The 26,491-nt window shown below is 52.4% G+C and overlaps 1 protein-coding gene across 8 annotated transcripts in view; it reads left to right on the top strand.

The window, feature by feature from the left end:
• The window catches only part of DENND3 (DENN domain containing 3), a 67,183-nt gene that overhangs the window by 33,334 nt on the left and 7,358 nt on the right, over nt 1-26,491 (top strand). For all 8 annotated transcript variants that reach the window (XR_004026255.1, XM_030795509.1, XM_030795507.1 and 5 more), the window contains 9 exons: nt 898-994; nt 2,750-2,853; nt 3,741-3,940; nt 5,552-6,073; nt 13,183-13,442; nt 14,568-14,738; nt 16,031-16,160; nt 18,808-18,915; nt 23,156-23,295. Coding sequence is in view for 7 of the 8 variants with exons in the window: in XM_030795509.1 (XP_030651369.1) it covers nt 898-994; nt 2,750-2,853; nt 3,741-3,940; nt 5,552-6,073; nt 13,183-13,442; nt 14,568-14,738; nt 16,031-16,160; nt 18,808-18,915; nt 23,156-23,295 (1,732 nt within the window). In the remaining variant the exon portion in view is untranslated. The remainder of the gene's footprint in view (nt 1-897; nt 995-2,749; nt 2,854-3,740; nt 3,941-5,551; nt 6,074-13,182; nt 13,443-14,567; nt 14,739-16,030; nt 16,161-18,807; nt 18,916-23,155; nt 23,296-26,491) is intronic.

Raw genomic sequence — 26,491 nt, forward strand, 5'->3', positions numbered from 1 at the left:
TACATATGATAAAACTTTATTTCCCCTAGATGAAATAACTTATTCTCTCCAAGAAAACACTGAACACATTATGTACTGACTATGCCCTGTAAGGTTATTCATTCTATTTGTATATTACTTTAGATCTAGGAGATCATGTGCTAAAATCTCGATGAGTTTGTAACATGATCTGAGGAAATTGGGTACAAAGAGGTGAAGTGGGCCGGGCGCGGTGGCTCACGTCTGTAATCCCAGCACTTTGGGTGGCTGAGGTGGGTGTATCACCTGAGGTCAGGAGTTTGAGACCAGCCTGGCCAACGTGGTGAAACCCTATGTCTACTAAAAACATAAAAATTAGCCAGGCATGGTGGTGTGTACTTGTAGTCCCAGCTACTCGGGAGGCTGAGGCAGAAGAATCACTTGAACCTGGGAGGCAGAGGTTGCAGTGAGCCAAGATTGTGCCACTGCACTCCAGCCTGGGCCATAGAGCGAGACCCTGTCTAAACAAACAAACAAACAAACACAGAGGTTAAGTGACTTGTCCGGGAAGGCTGGCGGCCTAGCTGGTCAGCACTTGGAGAGTCTGGCTGCCCCTCTGGGCTCCCCACCCTGAACTCAGTTTCATGTGTGTGAACCGCAACTGACTTTTGTGTCTTAATTTGCATAAGGAACTAGTGGGCTGGAGGAAGGTGAGAACAGAAACACTGCCTCATGGAGTTTCATTCTAGTTGGGGGAAATTTATGCTTGACCACAAAATACATCCATATCGTATCATTTTGGTAATCAAGAATCTTTCTGAAGAACACGGCTTTTTCAAAGTTTGTATCTCTTGTAACCATTTTTCTGCTACTAAAAGTGGTATATTTTTCATGTATTTAAGAATGTTTTAGCACTCAGACTATCTTTCTCTTTGTTAGGGATGTAAAGAATCATTTAAATTATGAACACAGAGTCTTTAATAGTGAAGAATTTCTCAAAACCAGGGCTCCAGGGGACCATCGGTTTTATAAGCAGGTGAGAGCTATGGGATTTGGGTGTGCCTGTGTGTGTTCAATCCATTATACTTTTCTGTATTTAAATACTTTTCAAAATAAGTGTTCTCAAGTGTATCAGTTTTTCCAAAAAGTTTGTTTTAGCATGATTCCTTTTGATCATGTGGCTCTCCCTCTTTTTAAAAAAAATCAGCTTTTTAAGAGTATAATTTACTTATGGCCAGGCACAGTGGCTCATGCCTGTAATCCCAGCACTTTGGGAGGCCGAGGTGGGCAGATCACCTGAGGTCAGGAGTTCGAGACCAGACTGGCCAACATGGTGAAATCCTGTCTCTACTAAAAATACAAAAATTAGCCGGGCGTGGTAGTGCACGCCTGTACTCCCAGCTACTCAGGAGGCTAAGGCAGGAGAATTGCTTGAACCCGGGGGTGGAGGTTGCAGTGAGCCAAGGTGGTGTCACTACATTCCAGCCTGGGCAACAAAGCAAGACTCCACCTCAAAAAAAAAAAAAAGTATAATTTATTTAAAATATGGCCATTTTAAGTGTGTGGTTTGATGGATTTTGACAAATGTACATATCTGTATCACCACTTCCTCAACCTGGACATAGAACATTTCCATGGCCCCAGTCTACCCCATCCCTCCCCAGGTCCTGGCAACCTGTGTGCGTCCCCGTAGATGGTTGGCCCATCTCAGAGTCTCGCGCCGTGCAGTCCTGCGGTCTGCGCGCTGTCTGCCTGTCTCCCTCAGCCTCCTGCCTCAGACCGAGCTGGGCTATTGTGTGTCTCAGCAGCAGCTCCTTTTTTGCGGCAGCTCCTTTTTTTGCTAGGAATGTCCCGTGGTTGGGACAGCGTGCGCTTCGTTCTTCTGTCCACCTGCTACTGAGCATTTGGGTTGTTTCCGTTTGTGACTATTACAAAAAAATAATCACCTTGGGGGCTTTGCCCTGGCAGGCAATTGAAGCTGCCTGAAGAGCCCCTTGATCCTTTTGAGGTTTGTTTTTACAGCTTTGGGGTGGGCCGAGAACAGCCTTTCTCTAGGGTTGGTTTATAGCCTAGCCCATCTGCTAAGTGATGTGCCCTGCCCCGGGTGTCTCCTGAATGGCTGGGGGGTCCAGCCAGGGCCCTCCGCCTTGGCTGTTGGGAGCGTGACTGGCTCTCTGCCCTGTGAGCTTGGAGAGTTGTTTTGCTTATAGCTTCCCAGTCGTTCTTTGGTTTGATGCGGTTTTGCCCTATGACTGGGCAGCGGGGTATTCAGCAAAGGCTTAGGGAGACCCTGATGCAGGCTCCCGGAGCTCCCTGTATCCTTCCCTCCTCTCCAGAGCCCTGCCCGAGGCTTCCAGCTGCCTCAGCCTCTGTGAGCTCCCTCCATGCCCTCAGTGCTGGAGCTGCACCAGCCACGAGCCTGCCTCTCGTCCAGCGTCTGAAAACAGTCGTTTCCCCTTTTTTATCGAGGTTCCTCACAGTTTATGTCGGGAGGATATGTCTGAGCCTTGTCTACTGCCTCATGGCCAGAACGTGTCCACCTCTTGTAGCTATGAGGAAATACTCTTTTGTTCACGGGGTGGGCGTGTGGGATGCAGTGTGTGAATGTATGGCAGCCATTTCTTCTCCTGTGTGAACGAGGAAGAGCAGAAAACCCTCGAGTTCATTCACTCAGTCAGTATCCACTGGGCGTGAGTGGTGGTGCCCAGTTCTGTGCCAGGAGGCTCAGGGGCTTTGGAGCAGGGACTTGGGGAGTCGGCGCAGCCCAGTGACCAGCCCCTCTCTCTTCCAGGTCTTAGACACCTACATGTTCCATTCTTTTCTCAAAGCCCGGCTCAACAGGAGGGTGGACGCCTTTGCTCAGATGGACCTCGACACCCAGTCAGAGGAGGACAGGTGCTTCACTGTCGCATTTTGGATCCGCAGCTCTTTAGGAATCACAGTATTCAAGGACCTCAGTTTTATTCCAATGAGTAAATGAGAAAGTCAATGGGAAATGCCTTGTGCTTAGAAACTCATGATGAACTGGGCGACAGCTAGGAAGCTCTGCTCTCTACGTTTCTACTTCTTTTTTTTGAGTTGGAGTCTCGCTCTTGTTGCCCAGGCTGGAGTGCAGTAGCACAATCTCCGCTCACTGCAACCTCTGCCTCCTCCTGGGTTCAAGTGATTCTCCTGCCTCAGCCTCCTGAGTAGCTGGGATTACAAACACCCACCATCACGCCTGGCTAATTTTTGTATTTTTGTAGAGACGGGGTTTCTCCATGTTGGCCAGGCTGGTCTGGAACTCCTGACCTCAGGTGATCCACCCACCTCAGCCTCCCAAAGTGCTGGGATTACACGCATGAGCCACCACTCCTGGCCTGTTTCTGCTTCTTGAGGGAACGCTTGAAACATGCCCGATGTTAGCGTGCTCCGTGTGGTTTGTGGCCCTGCGTCCTCCTTGGTGCTGCTCTCTCCCATCTCCTCTCTCTTCCCACCTCCCCCCATCCTCAAAGCCTGCTGTTTCCATCTCTTCCTTGCTCTTTTCCTGAGTCCCCTCCAACATGCGTCCGCTGCAGTCAGGGCCCCTGTTGGCTTATGCTGGTTTCTTCTGGGCTTCCGTCTGGGTCCCCGTGAGGCTGCACTTGGTGAGATTTGGGCAACACGTTCTTACCAGTCTGTTTTCCCCTGGTGTCCAAGAGTATCACGTGCTCTTCATCACACTGGGAAAAATGCTTAGTTTAGGCTTATTCTTCAATCATTATTGTGTCTATAAAGTAAAGCATTGCTTTTTCCTACCCCAGAATAAATGGAATGCTGCTAAGTCCAAGGAGACCGACCGTTGAGAAGATAGCCTCTCGGAAGTCCTCGCACCTGCCCGTCACCCACAGGCGCATGGTGGTCAGCATGCCCAACCTGCAGGACATTGCCATGCCTGAGCTGGCACCCAGGAACTCCTCGCTCCGGCTGACGGACACCGCAGGCTGTAGGGGCAGCAGCGCAGGTAAGGGCTGCCCCTCACCGTGGTGCTGTGTGTCGGTCCCACCGTTCCTGCACCGCAGTCATTGAGCAAAACTGGAACTTGTTTCAGGAGAGACGAGTGGGCTTGTTTTAGCAGTTGAGTTATTTGAAATGTTTAGAATATTCATTTTGCCAATGGTATGCCTTCTAGAAAATTATTTCTTGTCTGTATTTTCTGCCACCCAGTGTCACTGCAAAAGATAACGGGGGCTCGGCATAGTTCAGCATCCTTCACAGGTGTAGGCTTTGCGTGTCTCTGTATGTGTGGATTGCATGTGTATAAATACATATTGACACATACCCACGTGTGATAGGAGGTAGGGTGCACCAGGCACTTTGTAGAGCCAGAGCTGTGAAGAAGCCCAGTGCCCCTGCCCTCGTGGAGCTGGCATTCCAGGGCCAGGGCTAAAGTGAGCAGGGCCAGGGATGGGGAGGGGGCTGTGACTGTGGTTGGGACATTTCCACAGAGATGGGACTGCATGGAGAGGCCAAGCCCAGCCTCGTGCCTTCTCGGGGAGGTACGTCCTGTCCCTAGTGGATGGGAGAAACTGTTGGGAGGCCGGGGCCTTGACCCCCAGGGCACCTGCTGCTGCTGTCTCGGGCCCAGGCAGCAAGCACCATGTGGTTCCTCCTGATCACTGTGCTGGGACCCCAGGAGCCACATGAGTGACACCTTGATGACTCCGAGGGCTATGGTCTAGCAGGGGCAGTGCGCGTGAATGACAGACCACGTTGCCTTTATCAGCTGAGTGCTGGAGCTCAGAGCGAACATTCTGGAGGCCACTGTGGGGTCCGAGCCTTCTGCCCCTGGCTGTGTGACCCTGGGCAGGTGACTTCACCTCCCTGGTTCTGTGGTTCCTCTTCCGAACACCTGTCAGTCTGCCGCTGGCAGATACCCTGTGCCCACTCACCCTGGGAGCATGCTCCGCTTTCCCTGCCCTCGGAACCTTCCCCTGGAGTCCCCGTGACCCTCCTCCTCCTCTCTCGGTCCACTGCAGCTCCTGGGAGAAGAGGAAACCCAGCACTCAGTTGGTGCCTAGCACCCAGAGGGCCCTTAGGTAATATCTGTAGACGGAGTTGGTGTGAGACACACACCTGGTTGAAGTTGGCTCAGGCACTTAGTTGCTGCATACCTGGGACAAGTAACCCAGGCTGTGGAAGCCTCGGTTTCCACATCTGTAGAACGGGACTATAGTAATAATACCCCTGTCCTCAGTTGTCTTTAAGGTAAATGAAACAATGGTTCTAAAGGGCTTCATCGTGCCTAGCAAGTACATCTTGGCTTAGGCTATTAGCTTCATCCTCAAATAAAGCCTCAGTACCCAATACCTCAGTAGTATTACTAGTTGTAGCAAACCAAATTGTTCAGTGAATGCTAGCTGCTGTTCTCCTTGGGGTACCATGGAAGCAAAGTGAGGGTTCTCTCATGCCTCCTGGGGGGCGGGTGTGTGGAGCTTTCTGGAGGGAGCACACCCATTCTCATTTTATTTTGCATCCAGAGAAACATTTTCCTTGACAAGATGATGTGACAGGGACACGTGCTCATTTGTAAGGTCTGTGCTAATGGTCTCCTTTTTTCCCCTTAATGTTTTAGTTCTGAATGTCACGCCGAAGTCCCCATATACATTCAAGATTCCCGAAATCCACTTTCCGCTGGAGAGCAACTGCGTGCAGGCATACTATGCTGACTTTGTCTCCATGCTGAGCAACGCCATGAAATTTCTGGCCCCCGATAACTCTCTGCTCCAGGCCCGTTATTCGTACCTCCGAGGGCTTGTTTATCTGATGCAAGGACAGCTGCTGAACGCCCTCTTGGACTTCCAGAATCTGTATAAAACAGACATACGGATCTTTCCCGCTGATTTGGTGAAGAGGACAGTGGAATCCATGTCTGCCCCCGAGCGGGCGCAGGCGGAGCAGGCGCCGGAGCTGATGAGGCTCATCAGCGAGATCCTGGACAAGCCGCATGAGGCCTCGAAGCTGGACGACCACGTGAAGAACTTCGAGCTGCCCAAGAAGCACATGCAGCTGGGCGACTTCATGAAGCGGGTCCAGGAGTCAGGGATCGTGAAGGACGCCAGCACCATACACCGGCTGTTCGAGGCCTTGACTGTAGGTAAGAAGACGCCTGGCACCATCACAGATTTTATTATTTAGAGACAGGGACTGGCTCTGTCGCCCAGGCTGGAGTGGACTGGCGCAATCACAGCTCACTGCAACCTCCACCTCCTGGGCTCAAGCGGTCCTCCCACCTCAGCCTCCCGAGTAGCTGGGACTACGGGTACGCGGCATTGTGCCCGGCTAATTTTAGTATTTTTTGTAGAGACAGGGTTTCAGTATGTTGCCCAGGCTGGTCTCAAACTCCTGGGCTCAAGTGATCCACCCACCTTGGCCTCCCTAAGTGCTGAGATTACAAGCGTGAGCCACTGTGCCAGGCCCATATATTTTATTTTACTTTATTTATGAGACAGGGTCTTGTTCTGTCTCCCAGGCTGGAGTACAATGGCACGATCTTGGCTCACTGCAACCTCTGCCTCCTGGGTTCAAGTGATTCTCCTGTCTTAGCCTCCTGAGTAGCTGGGATTATAGGCATGCACCTCCACACCCAGCTAATTTTTGTATTTTTGCAGAGACAGGGTTTCACCATGTTGGCCAGGCTGGTCTCGAACTCCTGACCTCAAGGTGATCCACCTGCCTTGGCCCCCCAAAGTGCTAGGATTACTGGCGTGAGCCACCGCGCCTGGCCCCATGTATTTTAAATACTTCACGACAGTGGTCAGGTAACAGCAGTGGTGAGGTAAGCTGCCAGCAGGTGGCAGGCAAGAGCGCTGCAGCACCGTGGTCTTTACGGTTGCTCTGGGCACTTACCTGGGAACGGGTGTGGTTGGCGGGGCCCTTAGGCAATGTGCCTGTCGCTGAGATCTTATACAGCCTGTCTACAGGCTGGGCTCTGAGCTGTGCTCTGTGTGGGTGGAAGGGATGTAGAATTGCTGATGGGAGATGAAGACGCTCCTTGTCTGGGAGAATTGCCCAGCATCTAGACAGAACCATGGCCTCGGCTGAAATGCTGCAGACACATGCAACAGCAGGGACACGGGACCCTGCCAGGGGCCTGCGACAAATGCCAGGGTCCTGCGACAAATGCCAGGGTCCTGCGACAAATGCCAGGGTTCTGCGCCCAGACTAACACCTGCTGCGTTTCCCATGGAGTGCAGTGGGCTCGTGCTTAGACCCAGCGGGGGCTCCGTGTGCCTCTCTCCCTCCCTCCCCAGAGGGAGCCACTGTCCCAAGCTGGAGCTTTCTTTTCTGGCCATGTTTTTATGCATTTACTACAAATGGATGCACCTGACACAGTACCTAGGTTTCGTGAGTTTAAACACAAAAATGGGAGAATGGGAATTGTCACACCGGATGTCTGCGTTTGCACGTGCTGTTTTACTCATGGTGTTTTCGAGACGTATCTGTGTTGCTCCACATCCGTTGGGTTCGTTCACTTCAACCACTGCCTGTGCTGTATGTAGTGTGTGGGCACCATTTGTCCACCTGTTTCACCATCAGTGGTGTCGCACCTGTTTCCTGGAGTATGTGGGGTCAGTTCCTCTGAGATGTGTACCCAAGGCCTGCTTTGACATGTGAGAACCGTCGGTCGGGCTTGGCGAGGGCCGCGCCTCCATGCTCCCAGGCAGCACACGTTCCTCAGTTGCGACTCTCGCCCGTTGTGAGTGTGCAAGGATGCCACGCTGACGTCACAAACAGCACACGTGCTCGGAAGCAGTTCTGGTTGCTTTTCTGTGCGCTGTGCTGTCATGGTCTTTGCCCATTTTTATCTTGGGCTGCTTCTCCTTTCCTTAGGGATGTGTAGGGCTCTTCAGGCCCTTGGGAAAAGCTGTCGTGGTGACAGAGGCCCGGCAGGTCGCTCTTCCAGCTGTGAAACAAGCGCTGCGGAATGCAGTTTCCTTGCTTATCTTGCCCGTGGGCTCTGAGGGATGTCATGGCCGAGTGTATGAGTGTGTATGTGTGTATATGAATGTGTGTGGGTGTGAAAATGTGTATGTGTGTATATGTGTATGAGACTGTGTGTGTCTGTGTGTGTGTGTGTGTGTGTGTGCACTGTACCTCTCCCTGCATGGTGAAGCCATCAGGTTGTGTGCTCACTGGTCCCAGTTGTGGAGTCATCTGATGAGGGTGAGCTCAGAAGCCATCAGATCATGGCCTCACTGGTCCCAGTTGTGGAGTCCGATGAGGGTGAGCTCAGATGCTCTGTGGTCACTCCCCATGCTGTGCCTCGGGGACACTGAGATGATGCACCAGCCAAGCAGGGCAGGGCAGGCCCCACTTCCATCGAGCTCCCATGGATGATGAGCACCACCCAGGAGCCACCTGGGGGGCAGGGCAGGGGCTGAATCCCACTGCGGGTGACTGTCTCTCACGTGACAGGAGTCCAGGGCATACATGGCAGCTTCTCCGTGTCATCTAGGGCCAGCTCCTTCTGTCACTCCTCTGTGGCCTGGAGCGGCCTGCTGTCTCCCGGTCACGAGCCAGCCTGTGGGCATCAGCACCACAAAAGCAGGGTCCGTCCATCTTTTAAGGCACCCCCACCCCGCCACACAGTGACTTCTGTTTCCTCTCATTGGGCAGAATCGTGTCATGTGGCCGCCCAAGTTGCAAGGGAGCCCGGGAAGGGTGTGTGGGCCCTGTCCAGCAGACGTGGCTGGTTGTGATAATGCCATCAGTGGCCCTGTTGTCACTTTGGCCTTGCTTACATTGCCGATTAGGTTAGGAAATGGTCTTGATTCTGGGATATGTGAGCCTGAAGTTACCAATGTAAAGCAGACCTAATATATGTTTTGGCCAAATGGGCATTTGTTAAAAAAAACAACAAGGTTTGGTCAGAGCTCAATGTCACCATCTTTGGACGAATTTATGTGATATAAGAATACATCAGAGATTTTACTGAAAAAATTATTGCAATTTCATCATTACATACTTTAATGGCAAAATATGCTATTAACAGTGCAAGGCCAATATGTTCCCTGTTGCAGCTGCGCCCGTGAGGTGGCCCTCCCCAGGGATGCTGACGTGTCTGCCACCTCCAGCGTGGCCGTGCAGAAGCAAGACGTCCATGGACAGCTCCAATGGTGACGTCGCCTGCACGCCGCCTAGCTGAGCAGGCACAGTTGTATTGGAGGCGTGTGGTTGACGCGAGAGAGGTTAACGGCTGGTGTTTGTGTGAAACTGGAGACAAATGAGGACTGGGCATTGTGCCCACATGGGCGTGTGCAACAACCACGTGCATGACAGCTGCTGTGGATCACACGGGCTCGTGAGTGTGCCTGGTGTCCACAGATGTGCACAGTGGTCATAAGTATGCAGTGTTGGTGTGTGTGCACAGTGGCTTTGGGTGTGCATAGTAGCCATAGGTGTGCACAGCGGCCATGGGTGTGCACAGTAGTGTGTGTGCATGGTGCTGTGTGTGCACAGTGTCTGGGTGTGCACTGTGGTAGGCGTGCACAGTGGGTGTGCACAGTGGCTGTGGGTGTGCATAGTGGTGGGTGTGCACAGTGGCTGTGGGTGTGCATAGTGGTGGGTGTGCACAGTGGCTGTGGGTGTGCATAGTGGTGGGTGTGCACAGTGGCTGTGGGTGTGCACAGTGGCCGTGGGTGTGCACAGTGGCTGTGGGTGTGCACAGTGGCCGTGGGTGTGCACAGTGGCTGTGGGTGTGCATAGTGGCTGTGGGTGTGCACAGTGGCCGTGGGTGTGCACAGTGGCTGTGGGTGTGCATAGTGGTGGGTGTGCACAGTGGCTGTGGGTGTGCACAGTGGCTGTGGGTGTGCATAGTGGTGGGTGTGCACAGTGGCTGTGGGTGTGCACTGCAGTAAGCGTGCACAGTGCCTAGATGTGCACAGATGTGCACGGTGTTGGTGTGCATGGTGATAGGCATGCACAGTGGGTGTGCACAGTGGCCGTGGGTGTGCATGGTGGTGGGTGTGCAGTGTCTGGGTGTGCACTGTGGTAGGTGTGAACGGTGGGTGTGCATATCGGTGTCTGTGGGTGTGCACGGTGTCTTGGGTGAGCATAGTGGGCACGCTGCATAGTGTGGGTGTGCACAGTGGTGGTGGGTGTGCATGGTGGGCATGCACAGTGGGTGTGCAGTGACTGTGGGTGTGCACAGTGTCTGGGTGAGCATAGTGGTGGGCGTGCTGCACTGTGGGTGTGTGCAGTGGCGGTGGGTGTGCACAGTGGTGGGTGTGCACAGTGTCTGTGGGTGTGCACTGTGGTAGGTGTGCACGGTGTCTGGATGGGTACAGTGGCCGTGGGTGTGCGCAGTGTCTGTGGGTGTGCACGGTGGTGGGTTTGCACAGTGACCTTGGGCATGCACTGTCTTGTTCTGCTGCAGTGCTAGTGGCGTGGTGTCCACAGGCTGGCTGAGCACTGGCGGCAGCTGCAGTGAGTGTTGTTTCTTGCCTGATGGGACTTCTTTGGTCTTGTTGCTCCTCCCTTGGTTGGGGTTTTCTAGAGCCCTGAGCACCCTCGCACTGAGGTCAGCGCTGTTGTCTATGAGAAGAAGCTGTGTCAGGCTCTGGTGACACACACTTCACCCTGCCCAGCCCCAGTAACTGCTGTGGACCAGGTAGCAAGAAGATTTGCCCTGAGTGGCGCAAGGGGCAGGACCCATGGCTGGGGCTCCACACACAGGGTGTCTGGCGCCTTCATTAGGTGATGGCTTCGCCGATTCACTCTCACTTGCTCTCCTTTTCCTGTTTCTTGGGCCTCTCCTCGCCTGGCCACCTGACCAAAAGATTGTTTTATGTGATGTGATTCACATAACAAGTGCTTCTGCCTCAAACCCAGAGTCTGCGCCTTGGCTCACACCTGTGATCCTAGCATTTCGAGAGGCCAAGGCTAGAGGATGGCTTGAGCCCAGGAATTTGAGGCTGCAGTGAGCTGTGATCACGCCACTGCACTCCAGCCTGGGTGACAGAGCAGGACCCTGTCTCTAAATTTAAAAAAAATGAAATACATAAAATAAAATAAAAACTAAAATAAATCCAGCAACTCAGAACCCTTGGGAAGTGTAGGCTGAGGCGCCCCAGTCAGAGGTGGAGGTGGCTGCATTGAACGGTATTTCCAAAGCAGAAGACGGACTCTGGCAAACCATCTTAGGTATGGAGGCAGGAGAGGACCCAGATGCTCTTCGCGACCTCACAGATGACCTTGCTGCCCGGCACAGGGGCTGCAGAGACCTGGCCTGACAGGCCCCGCCCACTGGGCCATAGCACCCTCCTTTGTCTTCTTCTGTGACTTCTTTGGAACAATCGCGCTGGGCCTAGAGAGACCCTTACTGGCGCATACTTCTCTTCCGTTTGGATCTGGTGATTAGAAAATACACACAGGCAAAAAGAATAATTCATTGGGAATCCCACCACCTGGGGGAGATTTTCGCATAACCACCTGGCGCCTGCCCTGCGTGCTGAGGCCTGCCTTCCCGCTCAGCTCACCCCCGCAGGGCCCGCAGGGCCTGTGACTCGGAAGTGAGATGTTAAGAGTCGAGGAAATTTCCTCCTGAGCCTGTGACAGCACCAGCTTCCTTCCTGTGGCGGTCCTCTTTTAGTTGCTGCCGTGACGACTCAGTCGTCCTGGACTCAACTGTGGCCATGATAGCGGATTCCCTGGACAGGCGTCGCTGTTGACGCTTTGGTATGGAATCAGAACGGGGCGTGGCGGAGCTGGACCATTAGCCACGTCTTTTGCTGTTTCAGGCTCAGGATCTGAGGATCTGAGGTCACAGGTACTCCCCTTTCCAGCAGCGACCAGCAGGGAAGCCATACCCCAGCTCTGGGCAGACCGTCTGCCTGGCCTCACGGCCCAGGTCTGCTGGCAAAGGGCTTTCCTCTCCGTGTCTGTTTCCCCTTGTGAATGAGCCACCTCATAAGGTGGCTGTAAGGGTTCAGAGTGGATTGTGGTTCTTGGGGTGTAGCAAGTGTTGCTGGATACGGCAGTGCCATAAGGGAAGCATGTGTGCAGCTCAGCAGTGGCCTGGCCAGGATGTCTCTGCCTTATCAGGGAAGGCTGTGTGTGGGCATGCCTACCTGGGTGTTGAGGGTTGGGTAGGCGTTTCCTGGTGTGAGCAGGCAGGATGAGTGTGTGTGTGTGTGTGTGCGTGTAACAACACGACCTGTTTGGGAGCATGCTTGGAACGGCTGGGCTGTGGGGTGGGTAGGTGGGGTCCAATCTTGGAGGAGTGTGGCTGTGGTTTACAGAAGCAGCCCTGAGTGTTAAACACGGGAGCGGGAGCTCCTCCTTGCGTTTTAGAAAAGTGGCTCTGAGTGCCAAGCAAAGCAGGCTGTGAGTGCGGGTGGCTCTGAAGGCAGGAGCCACTGAGGAGGGTTTTCCTGTGCAGAATTGAGGGGGACTTGCCGCACGTCAGGAGACGGAGAGAGGGACAGGCAGGCTCAGGACACAGAGTGGAGGCAGAGCCGAGCAGGCAGGCAGGGACTTGGGATTTCCGAGGGGTCGTCCCATCTCCAGCTGACGGATAAGCAGGTTCGTTCCGCGACTTGCCAGAAGTCTCTGAATGGTAGTGAACCGGGCTTCAGGCTCAGGCCCCTCTGATTCCAGAGCCCGTGAGTGCTGGCCTCATGGGAAAGTTACTGCTTCTCATCAGTGGAGGTGATTTCAGTTGCAAACAACAAAAGTCAATGATTTGCTCGTAACCAAAGAGTGCGGAGGTCGGGCCAGTTACGGGCGAGGCCGACCCAGTGGCAGGGCAGTGTCGCTAAGGATCCAACCTTCCCGGCGTTAGCTTCATCCTAGGACTAGCTCCCCTCGTGACCCCGAGACAGTGGCCACCAGTTCTAGTGATGAGGAAGGTCTTTGCCACCATTGGAAGAGTGTCCTTGTCCGGAAGGACTTTTCTACCAAAGGTAAGAGTTGCTGTGACTACCTACCTGAAGCAGGTCCCATAGCCATCCCAGAGCGGGTGGCTGGAAAGGGCTGCGGGCTCAGCCTAGATCGTGTGTCCCTCCCTTGACAGCAGGACACACCTGGGATGCCGGGGAAGACCCTGGGAAACCTTCTAGGCAGTTTCCATCCAGCGCCCTGAGTGCTGGCGCCACCTGCTGCCGGGTTCGGTAGTGCGTGGTTTCTTCAGGTCATGGAGAAGCCCTTGGGGCTCCCGAGGTATGTGGCTGTAAGATACCTCTCTTTTCTTCTTATCAAACTAAGGACAGGAGAAACAAATCGACCCAGAAACATTCAAAGATTTCTACAACTGCTGGAAGGAGACGGAAGCAGAAGCCCAGGAGGTCAGTCAGCCGTGGCTGGTGATGGAACACCTGCATAAAAGCGAGTGTGTGTATAAGTTGTCCAGCTCCGTCAAGACGAACCTGGGCGTTGGCAAGATCGCCATGACCCAGAAGCGCCTGTTCCTCCTAACTGAAGGAAGGCCAGGCTACGTGGAGATTTCCACCTTCAGAAATATCGAGGTAAGGACAGCACGGGCAGACGGTGCCAGACCCCACCTGTGTTTAGGAGGCAGATGGCTGGAGTGGGCCCTGAGCTGTCTGCCAGCCGTGCCAAGTGCCAGCTGCAGCTCTTCTGCAGACTGCTTGCCTTCCTGTCCCTCAGTTTGCTCATCTGTAAAGCAGGAATAAGGCTGATACCTTCTCAGTGGGTGGTGGGGATTGAAGAGTTTACATATGGAGCATGCTTAGAATGGTAACTGATTCTCTGACACAGCTGACTTGTATCTGGGAGGCAGGAAGTAAGAAGCAATGTGGGCTGACGTTCTCATTAGGGCCAGTAGGACGCGTTCGTTCATCCATGAGATGTTTACTGAGAAACTGCCGTGCGCCAGCCACGGTGAGCTACAGTAGCTCACGTTTTCTAGTCACAGTCAGACCTGGTTCATATAAAACATAACAAGCTTATCTTGTAACAACTGAAAAATCTTCGAACAGTTTTAACATTATACTCTAAAGGTAGTCATCTTCCCTGTCGGGGAAATCTGAATTTCATCCTGATCCGCTTACGCCTTATAGTTGTTTTCCCAGATTTAAGGGGACTATGAGAGGCGTGTCAGATACATGAATGTTTTATGTGATCACCTGCTGAGCGGTCATAGAAGCCGGAGAGGCAGTCAAGCCACAGCCGCAGACCATAGTAAATGCTCAGCCAGTAGATCCACCTCTTGCTGTTGGCCTTCAGCTTATGCTTTTCTCCACACCTGCTTTGCCAGACTTCCTTCTAGAATTCCAAAGGAAGGTAAATAAGTATGAGGAAAGGGAGACGGAAGTTAAAAAAAAACAAAACCAAAAAAAACAAAAAGAGGGAGAGAGAAGTATTTAAGGATGTGAAAGAATGCGCCGCCTTCGGACACTGGGAGAACCCAGCTGTGTGGGTGGGTGAAGGTGCCACACCGCGGGCGAATCCTACCTGCCGTCCACGGGAATACTGCCCGTCGCCCGGGGCCCTGCCTTCCGCGTGCCAGCAGGGTGCGTGCCTGCAGCCCCTCTGCCCCTTCATTCCAGAGCCCGCTCTGCCTCTGTCTCTGGTGAATCCACATGTTCTCTGAGTGTGACATTCCTAACTTTTCTTTTCTGCCACTGCAGGAGGTCAAGAGCACCACTACTGCGTTTCTACTTCGGAGAATACCCACTTTAAAAATCAGAGTGGCATCCAAGAAAGAAGTCTTCGAAGCCAACCTGAAAACCGAGTGTGACTTTTGGCACCTGATGGTGAAGGAGATGTGGGCTGGGAAGAAGCTGGCTGATGACCACAAGGTGGGAGACGCGGGTCCCCTCTGCCCTTTGCTGTGGCTGCCTCGGGGGCCTCTCGCCATCTGTGGGTCCTGCGGCGGTCCTCAGCTGTGAGTGCTCGGGCTCGGGTCTGAGTCTGTTAAGCAGAGTAAGTTTGTCGGACACCATCTTGACAGAAGCATTGAAGATGTCGTGGTCTGTGTGACCCAGCGAGAGGCCTCATGGTGCTAGGGAAGAGCACGAGAAAACGCAGGGCGGTCTGGGCAGGTGTGGGAGCTCCACTGCCCGCTCCGGGCTGGCGACATCCCAGAGAGTGGGGTCGGGAGTGGACGGTGCTGGTGCTGTCCACACCCGCAGGCTGGAGTTGGGTGTTTTGGGCTCCCCTGCTCTGAGCAACTCTTCATAGTCACAGGATTTGGAATTTGGCAGGGGCAGTACTGCTTTCCTTCCACAGGGTTAAGATGATTTTTCTAGGGACTGTTGTACCTTAATTTACTTTGGGCCAAACTGATAGCTTTGATGATATCAAATGACAATTGCATAGTAATGAAGGGAACCGTGGGCCAGTGGTGTGTAGGGGAGGCATCCACGCTGCTCAAGCACGGCACAAGACAGGAAGACGCCTTAGAAAATGGGCAAAGACCATGAACGCGGAACTCATAGAAAGGGAACAGTTCACCAGGTTATGAAGAGGTGCGTAGCCCCACTAATCCTCAGAGAAATGCCGGGGACGATGGCACCCACCACAGTGGCAGTGCTAGGAGGAACAGATGGGGCCACAGCAGGAGGGCTGCTGTTATTACAGGAAGTTTCCGGTTACAGGGCGGAGGGTGACTGGGTCCTTTCTAAGATTCCAGTGCCCTGTGGCTTTTGGACTAGCCATCTGATGCTATACCCACTGGTTTACATAGCATAAACCAGCATAGTCAAACCAAAGCCCGTGGGCCAGTGGACTGTCTTTTTGAGTAAAGTCTTATTGGAACACAGTCCTGCCTGTTTATGAAATGTCCCTGGATGCTCCCGTGCCACAGTGGCAGGCAGTGGTTGATCTCAGCTGAGACTGGCCACAAAGCTTGAAAGCCTCCTGCCTAGCCCCTTCCAGGAAACACTGGCTGAGCCCTGGTATAAACAATATTTGTCTTAAGTAAGAGAAAAAATATATGACATAAAATCCAAATTCATCGGTGATTTAAACACTTCATGTCACTTTGAAAAAATGCATTTTGGAAGGATTGTTCTGTGTGATGCAACAAGGTCTCCAGTGAACTGATCTTAGTGATTCTTGCTGTTTTGAAACGCACGTGTTTCTGTTGTAGGACCCTCACTACGTCCAGCAGGCGCTGACCAACGTCTTGCTGATGGACGCCGTCGTGGGCACACTGCAGTCACCAGGCGCCATCTACGCTGCCTCCAAGTTATCCTACTTTGATAAGATGAGGAAGGAAAGTAAGATAAGCCCGTTCTTATCGTGGATCATTGTCCTGATTGCATGCCTTAAGTGATTTTATCTGGTCGATGTCTGTTTTATCAAGTAGAACCAAGCCCAGATCTCCCAGTTTTTTCTTTTATATTTGTAATTTACTCTTGAGTTGCACACCTTGTCCAGCATCTTTCCTTCCTTCACTGCACAGTGCACCTTGGAGCCCCTTGCTCATCCGTCCAATTGAGGCACCTCGTCGTTTTAATGTCTGGATAGCATTGCAGCGTACACTGCAAGCATTTGTGGTGATTCTTAGTTGCAGACAACAGCCTTTCCTCTGGCTGGCTGAAGCAGAGTAGAAACCTGTGGGAGGCTGTGGAGCGGCTCCTGGAATCTCTGACTGGTGGGGAGCAGGTGTCTGGGGCTTGCAGTTAGGAACACACCTGCTGAGAAGCTGGGAACCTCTGCACAGCCGGCCTGTTGACTGACGGGCTTCACCGCTGCATGAGTGAGTGGAGGCCCTGCATGTCAGGATCCGCTTTTTTCTTGACTGGGTCAGCTTCCCCAGACAGGAATCCTCTGACCGTCCTGTAGATTTGCATCTGGCTCTTGCATTCTGGAAGCCATAGAGGCTGGTGCTGGACTCTCATTTTTTTCTTGTGAAAGGTGATCTTCAAGCCTAGGGTTTTCTGGTCTTTTTGTGACTGAGTGATAGACACTGTTTGGGTGAAGGACGTTTGGTCTGTCCCTTCATCAGTGAGTGAGCACTGGCGTGGCCTCTGCGTTATGGCTGTTGTGAGCATTCACGTGCAAGCTCTGGTGTGCACAAATGTTTTCATTTCCCTTGGGGATAGATCTAGGGGACTCTGGCTTTTTAAAACGTCCCAGAATTAGGAACAAACCTCACTTATGTGTTTATTTGCTTGGGCAGAGTTTGCTCTCTTTGTGGCATCTGTCACCAACTGCAGGACCTCTGCCACTTTCTGGGTACAGAATCCCTCTCCCACGTGACCCAGGGGGACCTTGAGCTGCAGCAGCAGCCAGGCTCAGGTGCCTGTGTTCCTGCAAGGCCGGCTGAGTGGCTTGAAGGAGCTTTTGTCCGATAGTTCTGGAACCAGAAATTGATTGCTCTTTTTTTTTTTCCTTGGGAACAAAATCAAACAAACTCCCCTACTTCAGCTGTTGATCTCATTCCAAACTCATGCCTAATCTCTGTCGGGCGTTTACAGGAAAGCCTTCTAACACCTCTGTTAGCAGCGCATGACGGCAGAGGAGGAGCCGCCACGCTGGTGTCACTCGGTGTGGTGCGCTGGCTCCCGCTCCCTCGTTAGAAATCCGGAAACATTTTCCCATGTGTAAAGCTCAGGACACATGAGCCTGAGCTTAATTTAGTAGCTTATGGTCAACTCATGATGGAAGGTCTCAGACTGTACAGAATTAAATAATACCCGAAGATGTCATAATCCGAGGCAGGAGCTGAAGAGGCGTTGGCCACGGCCAGTTGGCTTTTGCCACAGCCCGGTGTAGCCCACTAGCCTCGTGCGGAGTCCTGGTCGACCCCCTGCTGACAGTGGGATCTCCAGTTGATCACGGATGTCGACGTGTGTCGGTTTCTTCATCTTTCTTTTCTCAAAATGGGGATAACGGGACCAATCTCATCAGGTTGCCATGACAGTAACAAAATGATGGAAGAGAAGCACTTAAGGGGCAGGCCCTGGATGGCGGGGACTGAGGGAGTCCTGGACGCAGGAGGCCGAGGCGCCTGCAGGGGCTGGCAGGAGGGACCGCAGAGCAGACTGGCCCCAGGGGCCTCCAGGTGGGAATGAGGGACCGTGTCAGAGCAGGCTGGCCCCAGGGGCCTCCGGGCAGGAATGAGGGCTGTGTCAGAGCAGGCTGGCCCCAGGGGCCTCCGGGCAGGAATGAGGGCGGTGTCAGAGCAGGCTGGCCCTAGGGGCCTCCGGGCAGGAGGCCGCTTTAGGTTTTGCCTGGAAACATGGGTTGGGTTGGATAGCAAGAGGAGCATTAGGGTATCCTGAGGAGCAGTGGTTTTGAACAGGGGGCGATGTTGCACCCCCTCACTGTGGAGAGGCATTTGACAGCACCTGGAGATACCTGTGGTTGTGTGTGAGTTGCTACGGGCATGTTATGATGCTCAACATCCCACGGCACACAGGATGCCGGGCATTCGCCCACAGCCAGGATTATCCAGTCCAACATGCCCCTGGTTCTAGGCTGGGAAACTGCGCTCATGGTTAGGTCTCTGGGTTTCATCTTGGGAAGGCTTCGTTATTGAGGAGAATTTTATATCCGCTTTGCTGGGCACTGTGTCATGTTTGGATGTAGCTAGAGATCAGATGGGATGGCTCAACTGCAGAGAAGAAGGCTGTGTTTAAACAAAGGCAGCTCGAGGCACAGGGTCAAGGAGGTGTGGTGTGGACACAGGTGGGGGATGCACCTGGCCACTCACTCGCACATCAGGTGACAACCAGGAGTGGAGGCCGAGGGTGCATGGCTTTCTTTCAGTGTCCCGGGTCCAAGAGAGCTTCGTCTTCACAAATTAGGAAGTTTTACCTGCAAGCTGATATTCTGCAGAAATCAGAGAGCGTGAGGCCATTGCATCGCGTCTGCTTCCTCGAGGCTGCAACAGTAACACCCAGGTGTCTTGTTTTTCAGTGCCCATGACGCTTCCGAAGACAACCCTGGAAACACTGAAGCATAAAATCAACCCCTCAGCGGGGGAGGCATTCCCACAAGCGGTGGACGTGCTGCTCTACACTCCGGGTAAGGCCCCTCTGCCTGCTCCTCACTGCCAGTTTTCAGCCAACCCGATGCGCTTAGGTTTGGGTTCAGGGTCAGCCCTGAAGTGAAAGGGGAGCCAGTGTCACAGGATAAGTGGGGACAAGGTGCCTGTTGCTTTCTGAGGTGAAGTGCTGAGTGACAGGTGTGCAGCTGGCACGACCGCTCCATGGACTCAGTCTCACAGTGACTGGAGCCAGAGAGCCCACGGGAGATGGAAATGGGGCCAGCACTTGAGCTCCCGCCCCAGGGCTGCCATCCCTCACCTTCTAGAGCAGTCGACGGTCACACTAGCTCTTTCTTTTTTTGAGACAGTCTTGCTCTGTCACCCAGGCTGGAGTGCAGTGGTGCAATCTTGGCTCACTGCAACCTCCAACTCCTGGATTCAAGTGATTCTCCTGCCTCAGCCTCCCGAGTAGCTGGGACCCCAGGCACCCGCCACCATGCCTGGCTAACACACTGGCACTTTCTAAAGCACTCTCGCTCACATCGTTTCCCCAGAAGCTCTTAATCAGATCCTCTTGTCATTGTGATAAGGTGATGGCGCCTCAGATATTTGTCGTCATAGAAACTGGAATGACAAGGAGTCTGTGTGGCCCTGAGCGGCCCTGAGTGCCTGCCAGTCCCTCTTCTCCGTTGGGTGCAGCTGCACCTGCCTCCTGTGCTCGGCTTTCCTGGGACACTGCATGCCGCATCAGGGTAGTGGCAGGAGAAGGAAATGGGCGTGGCCAAGGGTCTCGGTATAAAAAAAGATGGCTGTCAAGTTGCACGTTTAAACTGTGGAAAATACTTTAATTCTGGCTTATGGAGAATGCGGCAGGGAAGTTTATGCTGAGGGTTTACAGTGTGGGAAACAAAGGAATAAAGTTCTCGGCAGAAAAGATTTGTATTTTTTGTGTATTTTTTATTTTTTTGAGTCAAGGTCTTGCTCTGTTGCCCAGGCTGGAGTGTAGTTGTGCAATCATGGCTCATTGCAGCCTCAACCTCCTGGATTCAAGCGATCCTCTTGCCTCAGCCTCCCGGGTAGCTGGGACCACAGGCTTGTACCACCAAACCCAGGCACGTGCCACAGAAACCAGGTGATTTTTAAAAATTTTGTGTAGAGACGGGGTTTCGCCACGTTGCCTAGGCTGATCTCAAACTCCTGGGCTCAAGCGATACCTCTCCACCTCGGCCTCCCGAAGCGCTGGGATGACGGGTGTGAGCCAGTGCACCAGCCCAGAAGGGATTTTTAAAATCGTCACTTTGTTTGTTGCATCTGCGTCTGCAGGTGTCAGCCGTAGGCGTCACCCCCTCTCACAGGCCGTGTCCGCGGCTTCACAGAGCACCCGGCCATCCACACACGGAGCTCACGCTTCAGGCGGGCAGAGAAGCTGCGTGTGAAGCGATTTCCCCATAAGAGAGTTTTTCTGTCTTCATGGCAGGCCAGGAAACCCAGGAACACGACAGACCCTGTCTGCGCGAGCAGGCAGCGTCACCAGGGCCGCCCCGCGTGAGGACTACCTGACGTGTCTGAGCCGGGCTCTGTGCTGACTTTGCCAGAGATAACTCCACAGACCAAGATGCCTTGACCGTGGCGTTTGAATACATGGTGTTCTTAGGTCCCGGTTGGTTTCCCTGAAATGAAACTCACTCTGGGCTTCCCGTTGTGACGGGCAAGGAGTCCAGGCGGCTTCCCCTCCAGGAGCATCTCGAAGGCCTGCAGAGAGCGTGCAAAGCAGCCTTGGAGAACGCGAAGCCGCCTTTTCCTGTGGCTGCCGATTCTGGAAGGGGTGGCCAAGAAGCTGGCAGCCGAGCAGGGCTTTTGTAAGCCTTGTGGGATTACAGGGACAAGAGGTGGGGTCAGGCCCCATCAAGAAGGGGCCGTCTTGTTACTCCCATTAGCTCGGGGCTGGGTCTCCAACAGGTTCCGAGGAGTTAGGAGAACCAGCCCTGAGGCCCGGCCACAGGTCAGCCCTGACTCTGCCCGTGGGGAGCGTGCCTCTCAGAGAGGGCAGTGTCTCACCCATGGGAGTGACAGACCACTGGAATCGCACCCCAGAAAGACCGGGAGGCCTGCCCTACTGGACTCAGGACGGAGGCGGCACTGCAGGGCGGGGGCCGCTTGAATATCCTCAGGGGAAAGGTGAAACCTCACCCCTTCAGACCGCCCCGGGGTCAGGCCCAAGGGGGCCGAAATCTCAACGCGGTGGTAAAAGCAGGCAAATGTGAACAATGAAAGCAAGCAGACTTCTAGGCGATAGGGTAGAAGAATATTGTCATGACTTTATGGTAAAGAAAAAATTCATAAATTATATATAAAATACTAACCACAAAGGGAAAGAATGTTGAATTCGACTATATTAAAATCAATGATTTTATTATTTTTATTTTTTCTGAGACAGGGTCTGGCTCTGTCACCCAGGTGCAGTGGCGCGATCACACCTCACTGCAACCTCTGCTTCCTGGGCTCTAGCAATCCTCCCACCTCGGCCTCCTGATTAGCTGGACTACAGGTGCACACCACCATGCCCGCCAATTTTTCTATATTTTTTTTTTGTAGAGATGGAGTTTTGCCATGTTGCTCAGGCTGGTCTTGAACTCCTGAGCTTGAGCAATCTGCCGGCTTTGGCCTCCAAAGTGCTGGGTTAGAGGCGTGAGCCACCACAACTGGCCAAAAGCAATGATTTTAAAAAGAAGACACTTTTTTTTCCTCCTTTCAAATGAGCTGGTTTAATTCACGGTGATACAGAATTGAGGGTAGAAGACCAAAGAGCGCCCTCTGGCAGGCTTCTGGGCTGCTTTACCTTAAATTCACAGCTCAGGTGGGAATGACAGGCGAGAAGCCACTAAAGACGTCACGTGACACTGTGAGATTTTTTTTTTTTTTTTTTTTTTTTTTTTTTAAATTTTTATTTTTATTTTAAAAAAAAGTTTATTCTTGAAAGTGCAACAGGCTCCAGGGCAACGCTCACTCTAGCTGAAGATGGCAAAAGCTGTCCTGGCAGGGGTGCAGGTGTTGAAACAGGAGTGGAGTCCTGGCTGCCACTGCCCAGGCAGAGGGAACAGCATGCTTTCCACCAGGAGTCTCAGTTCCAGCTGTGGCTGGGCCTCCCTGCGGCCTGTGCTTTCGGCACCTTGAGGTTCTGGTCCATTTTGCTTTCTGCTGGAAGCCTCATCATCCCTGTCCCTCTCCTGGGCCTGCTTCTTGGGCTGTCTCAGAGGCTTCTTGCCATCTTCATGGCCGGACATGGCACCTACGGCCCCTTCCCCAGACCCTGCCACAGGAAATGGACAGAAGACAGGTTTCAGAGGGTGAAAATGTAAGTTGCAGACTGGGAAGGATCTTTAAAATGGGTGCTGCTAAAATCATTGCTTTTAGTGTAGTCAGATTCACCAGTCTTTTGCTTTATGGTATTTTTGTATGTCATATGTAATTTATGAATACAGCACCACGGAGTCAGTTAGGGGCTCATATCCAGAACACCGGAACAGCTGGCTGGGCGTACCTGTGGTCCCAGTGAGGCGGGAGGGTAGCCGGAGCCCTGGAGTCGGAGCCTGCGGTTTGCTGTAATCGCACCTGTGAACACTGCTGCACTCCAGCCCAGGCAACATGGCAAGACCTTGTCTATTAAAAAGTGAAAAAAAAACACAAAGCCACAAACTAGGGAGAATGAGACAGACACTTCCCACAAGAGGGCATGGGGATGGCCAGTTCAAGCCATCAGGCTCATTAGCAATTAGAAAAATGCAATTAAATCACAGTTTAAAAGCCAAAAGCTCCACACCCTTAGAATGGCCACAATTAAAAAGATGGACACCACCAAGTATTGGGAAAGACACGGAACCCACTGCAGGTGAGGGTGTGGGGGGCACCACGGCCCCTGCCACCGTCTCTTCCCTCCCTGCCTCCCTCCCTCTGTGTCCACCTGCTCCTCTTCCAGTTCCTCTGCCTGGCTGTTTTCTCTAGTGAATGCTCACTCAGCTGGCAGGTCCTGGCTTAGCAAAGCTCATGGGCATCCGGCTCTGCCCGTCTGTGTGACCCTCTCACCAGCCAGCTGCCCCCCGACTCTGAGCTCCCAGAGGGCAGGGCAGCCTCTGCCTAGGCACATCTTTGTACGTCCAGCACCGAACACGGGCCTGGCGCTTAGGAGGGCCTAGGAGACACCTGAGTAATGGCACCAGTCACCTGCTGCTACAGCAAAAGCGTTTCCTCCTAACAGTTTTGGGCTGCTCTCCTCTTTAGGGCATCTTGACCCAGCCGAAAAAGTTGAAGATGCTCACCCCAAGTTATGGTGTGCTCTGAGTGAAGGCAAGGTGACCGTGTTCGATGCTTCTTCATGGACCATCCATCAGCACTCCTTTAAAGTGGGCACTGCGAAAGTGGTGAGTACATGAAGTGTCAGGAAAGAAGCCTCTGGATTCACGTGATTTCTGAAACCCAAGTGTGTTCATCCATATTTGACAGTAGGATACAAGCTATTCCACAGCCTCACTCAGTTTCTGTAAACAGGGGTCTTTTACCTAGAGTTTTCAAATTAAATGTAAGCTTGTTCCAGCCTTCTACTTACATCTCCTTATTGAAGGAGAAGATAATGGCTTTGACTTTCTCATCTAAAGGTAGATTGCAGGGGCTCAAACCTGTAATCTCAGCACTTTGGGAGGCTGAGGTGGGTGGATTGCCTTGAGCCCAGGAGTTTGAGACCAGCCTGGGCAACAGAGTGAGACCCCATCTCTACAAAAAGTACAAAAATTAGCCGGGCATGGTGGAGCGTGCCTGTAGTCCCAGGTACTTGGGAAGCTGAGGTGGTAGGATCGCTGAGCCCGGGAGGTCGAGGCTGCAGTGAACCAAGATTGCGCCACCGCACTCCAGCCTGGGTGACAGAGCCATACCCTGTCTCAAACAGACAAACAATAATAATATAATAAAAATAGATGTCAGTTCTGTGAAGTGGAGCCATTGTGGTCTCTGCCTGCTTATTAGAGGCTTCACACTACCCTTTGGGAACAATTTCCTTCTTTTTTTTCTTTTTTGTGACGGTCTTGTTCTGTTGCTCAGGCTGGAGTGCAGTCACGGCTCACTGAAGCCTCGACCTTCTGGGCTCAAGTGATCCTCCCACCTCAGTCTCCTGAGTAACTGGTACTACAGGTGCACGCCACCATGCCTGGCTAATTTTGTGTTTTTTGTAGAGATGAGGTTTTGCCATGCTGCCCCGGCTGGGAATGACGTCTTCCATCCTGTACAGCAGCATGAAGGTTCCCAGGGACCAGGGCCTTAAAATGAACCTGCAGTGTTTCCTGGGAACCCTGGTGTTTCCTGGTTGCACAGTGGTTACTGGGTCTCTTTTGGAGCAAAAGAGACAGCTGCCTCTGCAGTGACTTGAGTGTTATCCACCTGTCCCCACGTGCCAGGTGGCAGAGACCAGGGCCCAGCAAAACTCAGTATCCACTTGTCACACATTATTCCTCTCATTTAGAGCAAGCTTGTCCAAGCTGTGGCCTGCAGGCTGTACATGGCCCAGGACGGCTTTGAATGAGGCCCAACACAAATTCGTAAACTTTCTTAAAACATACGTTGTTTTTTTTGCAATCTTTTTCCTTTTAGCTCATCAGTGATTGTTAATGTTAGTGTATTTTATGTGTGGCCCAAGACAATTCTTCTTCCACTGTGGCTCAGGGAAGCCACAGAGTGCACACCCCTGATTTAAAGCAAGTTTGAATTGTTTCTGATTGATAACTTTAAAACAGTACAACTGTTAATACATTTTTAGTAATGCGTCCTTGGCAGTGCCATGGTGTGTCGCTTCTTCCATGACCACGGTATCTTGAGTGTGGAAGCTGGGATTCCTGCCCTGCTCATCCCTCCAGGCCCCCAGCGGCCCCTCCTCCCGCCAGACCATCACTTCTTGGGGATTTTCCCTGTTTGTCCGTCAGAGCTGTGAGCTGCCCCTCCCTGCGGATCTGTGTGTGCTTCCCTGTCGCCCGAGAGGCCTCCGAGTAGCTCCCTGTGCTCTGTGACCCTGCACTCCCCCGCACCATGGGCTGCGCGCCCTTTGTCCATGTTTCTCCTGTTCTTGCTCATGGATTTGCAGATGACCTTCACATTTAAATTGCATTTTATACTTTTCAAAATATTTTTGCATCTACACCCTCCTCCTATCCAGTCACCCTCCGAGCAGCTACCCCATCGTGGGATCTGCTGAGAAACCCTCGTGCCTTACTCCTTGAGCATGATAGGATTTTTTTTTTTTTTTTTTTACATGTTTAATGTCAAAAGAACACTCCAATGGAGTATATACCTAAGTATATATTAGGCATTGGCTGGTATCATTTTTTTTTTTTTTTTGACAGGGTCTCACGCCCATTGCCCGTGGCTGGAGTGTAGTGGCGCAGTCACTGCCCACTACAGCCCCGACCTCCTGGCTTAAGTGATCCCCCCGCCTCAGCCTCCCGAGTAGCTGGGGCTATAGGTGTGCACCACCACACCTGGCTAATTTTTGTATTTTGAGTAGAGATGGGGTTTCACCATGCTGCTCAGGCTGGTCTCAAACTCCTGGACTCAAGCAATCCTCCCTCCTCGGCACCCCTGGAAGTGCTGGGATTACAGGTGTGAGCCACTGCGCCCGGCCGTGGTATCAATTTTGATGGCTGTGTTCCCTTGTCTTAAAATAATGTGGCAAAATCCATGGTACATTATGTGCTTGCAAAACTGCTATAAAACAAATACTGTGAATTCAAACACATACTGCCAAGAGGGTGGGACCACTCTGAGGTACCTGAATAGCAAACTTTACATGTTAGAAGGTAATAAGAGACTGCGAAATCATTTCCCCCTATATTCAAATCATGAGTCTCAGATGATAAAGTAATAGGATCCATGATACAGTAAAAATATTGACAAAAGTCTAGTAATGCTTTAGACCAAACAACAACAAAAAAAGGAAAAATTAGGGAAATTATTTTTCTAAATTTAATTTTTTCAGTTCGTTCTTAGTTATAAGCATTTCAAGCCTGGGTGCCGTGGCTCATGCCTGTAATCCCAGCACTTTGGGGGGCCGAAGCAGGAGGATTGCCTGAGTCTAGGAGTTCGATACCAGCCTGGGCAACATGGGGAAACCCCATCTCTACTAAAACTGCCAAACATCAGCCAGGCGTGGTGGCATCAGCCAGGCGTGGTGGCACATGACTGTAGTCCTGGCTACTCGGGGGGCTGAAGCGGGAGAACTGCCTGAGCCGGGAGGCTGAGGCTGCGGTGAGCCATGATCATGCTACTGCACTCCAGCCTGGGTGACAGAGTGAGACCCTGTCTCAAAATAAATAAATAAATAAATAAAAGTTAAAAAAAATTCTGATTTCAAAAAGTCTAAAAGCAATCATTGTGTTGACTTTGCTTAGCTTGGCCAGAAACCCTGAGCACACTCTCTAGACGCTGGGAGCACTGATTCTGTATCTGCAAATTCGACTACCTGCTAATATTTACTTGTAACTCCCAAAACAGATACTCGTGGTATTTTCTTGGTGATCCACAGACATGCATGTGCACAGAGTGGGGAAAAACTTGAGTCGCCTGATGTGGATTTTC

This window comes from Nomascus leucogenys, chromosome 16, assembly GCF_006542625.1.
Source record: "Nomascus leucogenys isolate Asia chromosome 16, Asia_NLE_v1, whole genome shotgun sequence".
Taxonomy (NCBI): Eukaryota; Metazoa; Chordata; class Mammalia; order Primates; family Hylobatidae; genus Nomascus; species Nomascus leucogenys.